The sequence below is a fragment of the Etheostoma spectabile genome, chromosome 6 (assembly GCF_008692095.1).
Source record: "Etheostoma spectabile isolate EspeVRDwgs_2016 chromosome 6, UIUC_Espe_1.0, whole genome shotgun sequence".
Lineage (NCBI taxonomy): Eukaryota > Metazoa > Chordata > Actinopteri > Perciformes > Percidae > Etheostoma > Etheostoma spectabile.
The window spans coordinates 8,029,616-8,037,874 of NC_045738.1; the positions used below are offsets into that span (position 1 = coordinate 8,029,616).

Here is an 8,259-nt window from a genome sequence, read left to right on the forward strand (position 1 = left end):
CCCGAGTGACCACTGCACCACTCTTTAAAAGTGCATCCTTCCTTTCTACTTCCTTTCTTCCTCTTTCCTCCCCATGCGGGAACAAAAATCTAAAGAGGTTGGCTGGGGTGCCAAGAATCCTTGACTTGGGCAACCGACCTGCTGTATACTGGAATGGATAGTTACTTCAAGGACAAGAGGGTGACAAGGAAGGAAGAAAGAATCCCGTTTTGAACATATTGCATGATATGTCTCATACATCACCCATCCCTCTTCTACTTCAGTCTCTGTCTGCCTTTCTTTCTTTCTCTCCTTCCTCTGGCGTCTCACAAACTTGTCCAAAAAAACAGATCCCATTACATGCCATTATACACACTCAGCTTCTTTCTCACATGCACACACACATTAATACAACAAAAGACAGAGAGTGTGGGGGGTGTTGCGGGTAGGGATCAGAGATGGTGGAATAGCCTTTGTGTAGGTAGATTAGATAAAAAACACTAATGCTATTAAGCTGATGGTCTGAAAGCCGCAGTCACACACTGACAGCGGCTCAGGGGAATACACACCCGTCCCTGATGGCAGACAGAAGGAGCCGCTGACACATCAGAGGCAGGGATCAGGTTTTCTGCTTTTGTGTGTATGGCTCTATATCGGAGCTAAAAGCTACATAACCAGGTAGCGTGTATATTTGTATCACCAAGCCTGGGAAATCGCAGGGTGATTAAAATTTGTTCCAAACATAGATTCCCTTTCAAGGAGGACAGGGTCACACTTAGTGCAGTCTACTCGCAGAGTGCCCTTGCCCCATGTCTTTCCCCTTCGGCTTTGGCTCAAAGTTGTAGAGGCGGCAAAGTGTAGCGTCAGCCATGTACGTCAGTACATATGCATGTGTGTGTGCTTAAGTGTGTTCCCAGTCTCCAGTGGGACAAATGGATCCAGATGGGAACTCTGGAATCACATTCCCTACAGGAAGCTTTCCACCTGAAGAGAAAACACACACACACACACACACACACACACACACACACACACACCACACACACACACACACACACACACAACACACACACACACACACACACACACACACACACACACACCACACAAACACAACACACAAACACACACACACACACACGCACACACACACACGCACACACACACACACGCTAAAGCTAATCAGGATTAGATTCCCTGTGCTCTGGAATGTGTGTGTATGTGAACCTGTCACTACTGCCAGGGGAGTTGTAGCAATCGGTAAGTCATCAGTGCATGCATGACGACTTTTGTTCATCACTGAGCCAACATATGATCCACTCGCCTAGGATGCTTGAGCTTTATGCATGTAACTGAGCTTTTAATCAATGGTATATTAAGGGTGTGGCGTATGCAGATAATTGCCTGGGATTTTTCTGCTTCTCTGGTGCCATTTTTTTACAACAGCAGGGAGAATCAATTTGCTACAACCAAACCTGCCAGCTTTACTACACAGATTACAGCAATGTATTATGTTACATGTTCACTGATAGATGATAAACATGTTTGTCTGAGTCTAAACTGGGTGTGTGTACATGGCGCATACGCACGCATCCACACTAGCACAGTGATCTGATGATTCAAACTTCTATCCAAGAGCCGAAGTTTCTTTCAAATTACAACAGCACGGTTGACCTCAATCAGGGTGTAAATTATATACCTTGTTGGCATGGTGTATAGCAGAATTGATGAAGGGGGCATGTAGGAATAAGATGGGAACCGCTTTTACGAAGTCTAGTTTTTCCTGCATTTTGACCACATCAACCTGGTTCCAGTTTTGTTTCCTGGACCGTTTTCTCCATTCCATTCACCCAAAAGCTACCTACTCTGATGTAGTGTAGTACATTCTGATGGCTCATGAGTACAGCAGAATGTCACAGATTTGTCAAACACAAGCATCAAAATGCAACCACTTTTAAAGAGCAGTCATAAACACTCAAGCACTTGTTATCACTATAACATGAATAATGTAGTGTTATACTAACATGTAAAACAACACAAAATTCCCGACTATAATCAAACCAGACACTAGGCCCGTGAGTGAACCTATGTTTGCTAATTGCTATCAATGTAGTTACGTATTAAAACAGAGAATTAACCAAGAAAAACATTAAAGAGACTAGATCATCACTCCTTTCGAGACAGGTGTCTTGCTTTTTTGACATTTTCCTTATTTCCTCTTATCCCTTACTATCTTGATTACAACATGTGTCACATCAACATTTTCAGTCAATCAACAGTGTGATGTCTTGTTCCATGCAAATATTATTATTATTTATCTTTACCAAATAAGTCTTTTAAATCTAAGTGTAATAGTCCTATTCTCAAAACGTCTTGAAATACTCAAACATGAATACGCTAAAAAGGAACTGTTTGTTTTTTAGTCCCTCAGTGTTGTTTCTGGGGCTACTTAGTTCCTGGGCGAAAAAAACAACTTGTTTTTATGAACAAGTGCCAGGACAGAAAAAAATGTGTGATGCATATTGTTGAAATTAACATGACAGTTAAGGAAGACAGAAGTAAACTATAAATGGAAGCTCACAGCACACACAGATTTAGCAGTTTACATCATGGTCATATATTATAACTTACATTGTTTAGTTGATCACAGATGGTTGAGAAACTTAAACTGTGTATTTTCGTAAAACTGAGAAAGAGAGAGAACGGAGCTGAAAGTCTGTGTGTATGTCTGCACTTGTTAAGGTCCTCTTTGAAAACTGAGCTTTTATTCCCCTTAATCCTGGATAGGTGAAAAGCCAAGAAACAGCCCTGGCCATATATGACTAACTCCTGCGCTCCTTTATTCCTCTTCTCCTTTTCTGCCTTTTTTCCCCCCACATTGATATCTGACCTGCACTATATTAAATCTGTTAAGCATATTCCATATTTTGGCTTTTTAAACCTGCTGAAGGGACTGGCTTGTATTACACACTGTGTGTCTATGTGAGTGAAATATGTGTTGCTTATGGACAGAGTGTTTTGAACTTGCCTTGGTGAAAAACACAGAGAGGTGAGTTTCACTGCCAAGGATCCAAATAGGGAACTTTGGAGACTTGAGGAATGCCCCGACCTGACACACACACACACACACACAGAGAGAGAGAGAGAGAGAGAGAGAGAGAGAGAGAGAGAGAGAGAGAGAGAGAGAGAGATGAAAGATGGAATGTATTACAAGTAAGTGTCTATTTTCATTCATTTTCTTCAGAAATCATTAATTGATTAAACTTTAACATACCTCTTTCTCATTGAGTACATTAATATTTGAACAGAGATTACATGTCACAGTATATAAACAGCATAATACTTCTCTGGATCCTCAACAAGTAGTACTATGTAATAAAATGGATATTAACTATTAACAATGTTTTTTCACTAGAATCTTTTCTTATTAGTTGTTAGCTCTTCTTTATATGCAGCTTTACCTTGAATTCTACACAACATCAATAAACCAAATACACAAAAGTGTACATATGAGCAGACCTCTCCATATTTGAAAGAGTTGATCTCTTAAATCAATCTTAATAGCTCTCTTTGGCAACCATGTAGTTGATTTATACGTATTATAGCTGCTTACTTTCACTATTTACAGAGTCCAAACTTCAGCTTATTTGGTGTTGCTTATTTTGGCAATAATAAATAAATAGCTAAGATTCTGTTTTTCCACGTAGCATGTATTTAAAAATCTGTTTTGTGATCTATTTTTAGTCAATTTGCATTTCAGTACATGTGCGCCAGTAAAAAATAAAAAAATAAATATGATTGTGAGTGGGAAAGAGTTAGTCTGTTGGGACCAAACACATATTTTCACACGGGAGCTCTCAGTGCTGTTTGTGTTCACACGTTGGATATGTCCCACATATTAGAGCCACAAGCAACAACGAACATTTGTGTTTGTATTTATATTCCTAGCACTCTCTAGGCGTATACAGTGGGTGTCCATCTCAATTCATAGGGAGTCTGTCTCATAAAAATAAAAATCAACAAATACTCTGCATACTTATTCAATACAAACAACCATTTGCTTGCACTTTTGCATAATGTTTTAAGTAACCTGTATGTGTCCGTACCTTGCAGTAGCGTAGTGATTCCATAAGGGTAAGAAAGCCAACTGATGCCTGTTTATGAATACCATGCAATTCTACAAGATGGTGAGAAAAGAGAAAAACAAAATGAAAATTAGTTCAATTATGTCAAACAGGCATTAATTTCTGCCTTTTGTGTATAGCTGTGAGATGTAAGAATTATTGCCTTCCGGTGGATATGGTTTTAATCTGGGGCCACAAACTGAGTTCTGCGAGTGTGATATGTTTCTGTTGTATGAATATGGCGTGTTTGTGTGGGTATGTAGTAACTTCTTAGAAGTCTTACTCATGCCAGAGCACTCCCTGTCTCCATCCCAGACATTAGAGACAGCGTGGCCACTTACAAGGAGGTTCACCAGGCTCTGACTGGACAGATAGAAAAGAAAAGAGATATTAGCAGTTTCTGAGATAACAGAAGATACCCTGTAACCTTAATCATGCAAAAAGGACATTGCAGTGATCTATTACTTTCTGTGTCAGTCTAACTGATGAGACAATTGATTAAGAGAGGTGTTTGTTTACCTGCCATGGCCGTGCACAGGATCTATGAGAGGCTCCATTGTGTCCTGGATCTCATTTCTTATATTCTCTATGCCCTGCACAGAGACAAGTCTGCATTGGATTTTAGTGTATTTGAACATTGATGCTACAAACAGGACAAATGACTTAACATGATCAAAAGTCCATTAAAAAATGGAAAATCTTTGTGTATTTCTTCTTATTTGAACATCACTTCATTCAAATTACTTAATAAATATGGTAACATCACCAATATCATTATTTCCAACCAGTACTTATTATTTCTAGCATCTCTCTATCTAGCTGTTTGTAACTGTCTGAGGGACAGTGCTATTGAGATTTACACGTTAGTCCATATTGTTTGATAATTCCGTTAATGTGTGAATTCATACGGTAATTAAAAACCTTAAAAATGCATAATAAATAAGTTTAAAAAGGGACATTTGATTTAAAATTGTACTAAAATGTTTTACATTAAAAATATGTTTACATTTTGTTCTTTATTACAAATGCTATTTCTTATGTTGAAATCAAAGGTCAAATGACCAGAGTTAAGTGAAGGCCACACCTGCTGCATTGTGGGCAGAAGGTACTCAGCGAGAGCCAATGTGGCTGCAGAGAAAAAATGTACGGGCTTAAACTAAGATTTGCACGGTCCAAGAGGCGCACACGGTAATTGTGCTTTTGTATTTCAGCTTTGTTATATTTGTTGAATATTTGTTGTCGTCTAGTTAAAGAAACGTGTGTAAGAGATTGTAAAATCACTGAAAGTATTTTGACTTATTGTGTTTTATGTGTTTATTTTCTTTATAGTTTTCACGGTGTCTTGAGGATGGAAATGTGGAAATAAATGTTAAAAAGACATCTGTATGATGCGTGGCCGTATTCAATTGGACCAGTGTAATTACACTGTTTCTTCTATTACTGTACCTTGGTGAGGATGACAGAGTAGAGGAAAAGCAAAACTCCACAGCACCCCCTCCAGGTGTGGTAGAGAGACAACACCTCTTCTCTGAGACCAGACACAGACATTACAGTCCGCTTACTGCAGGAAGGGAACAAAGGTTAGGTTGAATTATGAAACCGAAAGAGAGAAGATTTGTTTGGTTAAAGGATCAATAAGATTAATTAATTGTATTCGTCAAGCCAGGTTGGTAAAGATAACTTTTGCAAATAGGGCAGAAATTAATTAGATGCATCAGAAGGCAAAGTAAAATCAAATTTTATTTATTTGGAACCACTACCACTTTTACCTCCACCCTGGAAAGCTTGCTAGAGAAGATGTCTGTCTTAGTTAGCATGCACTGATTTAACGTGAATCAGCACTGCTTTTTGCTGACTAGGGTCTCAGCTAACAGTATGCTGTGTGACGGAATTTCAATATTCCTCTGGCAAACGCAGCCTTGCATACACTTAGTTTGTGCATGTGTGACAGACAGTATGTGTGTAAGAAAGGTAGTGAGAGGTAGTTTTTTTTATATTAGGCAATCTGTGAAAGCGCTAAGTCAGCAACTTGAGAGCAGTCTGAAATAGCTAATTCAATGTCAAAGCCAATTCTTGCGGACTAGTTGAATCAAATACCATCCCTCCAATCCCCCTCTGCTGATACTATCTTCTGAGAAATATGTAGTTCTCTATCTCAGTACTGCATATTGGCAATTGTAAAACAAGGATTTGTGAGGTCTTAATCCCTTCAGAATCCCACAGTATAACTTAATGTCAAGATGATCTGCTTTGTGGACAAGACATGAGTACAAAGATGCACGGTGTTATCTGCAGTGAGAATATTATAATATTATATGTCACTTACTGGAGAACACTGTGAAATCGCTCAAAGCCAAGGACCTCAACAGCCAAAGCAGCTAGGCACAAGGAAGCATACATACAAGGTAGTATCAGAGCATGACACAGAAAAAACTACACACTGTCAAGTAGTCCATCATTAAACATTACTATTGTTTATCATTAATGGTAAAAACAAGGCTTGACGAATAAGTGAGCCTAAATGTGACAGATGTAGGACTCACTGGGTTGCTGTTCCTGTGGTGGCTGGCTGCTCTCTGGTGCGGGCATGTCCTGCATTTGTGACTGTGTCTGTGTGCTAGTATGTGGGATTTGTCCCTTGGCCCACGTCACCAGGCAGAACCCTGTAGAGGGGCTGGAGCAGGCAGACTCCAGGATTTCACTCAGCGTGGAACACAGTGCTGTTTTTTGCTCCTCTTCTAACATATTCAAGCATAAAAGATGCATGATTTAACAAGCCACACATAAATTAATAGCAAAAAACAATAATTTGAAATGTCCTGTCTACCTGTCATCTGTCTCCAGTTGGAACTTTCTCTGTTGAAGAGAATGTTCTTTAAGAGGAAAGCCTGTAAAGAAATACAAACTCAGTCATGACTCAGTCAGAAATAGACTTGAGCAACAAGTTAACTTGTGGAAGGTGTACATTTTGAAAGAGTGCCATGTTGCAGACACCCACTCCCATTTAAGAACTACCAACCGCTGAGTATGTAAGGGGTCTGTGAGGGCTCTATAAGGAATAAGCTGGAAATTGACACTCTACCCTGATAATACTACATGTTGATAATACTCTAGGTGGAACTAGACCATACCTGGACAGGTGCAATGACAGCACAGGGTCCTCCTTCAAACTGCTCCAGTGCCGTTTGCTCAGTCTCACAAAAAACAAATCCTGTGGTAAAGAAATAGGCAAGACAACCTTAAAAGGTTCACAGCAGAAACAAATAAGTCATTATTTAGGCAATTTTACCATGCACACATTAGAAAGCCACATGTGCATGCATGCTCACATCTAAGGCCACATAGCAAATTCAGGAATGGTCATGTGCAGTATTCATTGTAACCACATACACAACAGCAGGGTGTTTTGCTGCTTATCTAGCCTTCAGCTAAAGGTGTAACTAATGAAATAAATAACTGACATTTCGGTCATTATATTGTAATTATAACCTGGATACACTTGGTTATCCACTGCACATGGGTGGACAACCCTGTTTTTCAGTAAACTATGGTGTGTTTCCTGTTCTGCAAAAAAACTTTCATGTCATTATACTGAGACAAAGCATCATACCTTGGGTCCATCTACGGAAGATGGAGGCAGACACTCCTCCACTAGAGGGTCTCCCCCAAACCAAATCCACCACCTCTTTATTTAACTCCGACATGACAATTGTATAGCGCTGTCGAGTCAACAAACACAAGATATGTCTTTAAAGGCCAACTTGCAAGCTCTTTCCTAGGTCGATAGTCCACTTCTCTCGGCAGTTCGAGCCTGTGGCATTGGCCACAAGCCTCCTGTGTTGCACAACACAGACTGACTCTAGCGACGGGAGGCAAACTGGCGGGTAGTAAGGACATCAACGTAGCCACACCAGCCTGCAAAGTATAGAAGCATACGCTAAGGTTACTGTCTATAAAGGGAACACAAGCCCCGATAACTTAATTGCATATCTATTGTGACAATTGGGCGACATAGCTAGTTTATAAATTAGTGTAACGTTAATGCAAGCAATATACTCGCTCGTATTATTAACAGAACGCTAACATTTAGCTACGTTAACGTCAAATAGTAAACGTTAACGTTACCCGGATGGTTAGCTAGTAATAGAAGTAACTT

The 8,259-nt window shown here is 39.7% G+C and overlaps 1 protein-coding gene across 1 annotated transcript in view; it reads right to left on the minus strand.

The window, feature by feature from the left end:
• Window positions 1-8,259, minus strand: part of mindy3 (MINDY lysine 48 deubiquitinase 3) — a 20,930-nt gene that overhangs the window by 12,188 nt on the left and 483 nt on the right. The window contains exons 2-11 of the mRNA XM_032519445.1: window positions 7,714-8,018; window positions 7,235-7,314; window positions 6,931-6,991; window positions 6,647-6,841; window positions 6,430-6,481; window positions 5,550-5,664; window positions 4,623-4,696; window positions 4,387-4,466; window positions 4,086-4,156; window positions 3,008-3,088 (exon numbers count right to left, since the gene is read on the minus strand). Coding sequence (XP_032375336.1) covers window positions 3,008-3,088; window positions 4,086-4,156; window positions 4,387-4,466; window positions 4,623-4,696; window positions 5,550-5,664; window positions 6,430-6,481; window positions 6,647-6,841; window positions 6,931-6,991; window positions 7,235-7,314; window positions 7,714-7,807 — 903 coding nt within the window. The 5' untranslated portion in view covers window positions 7,808-8,018. The remainder of the gene's footprint in view (window positions 1-3,007; window positions 3,089-4,085; window positions 4,157-4,386; window positions 4,467-4,622; window positions 4,697-5,549; window positions 5,665-6,429; window positions 6,482-6,646; window positions 6,842-6,930; window positions 6,992-7,234; window positions 7,315-7,713; window positions 8,019-8,259) is intronic.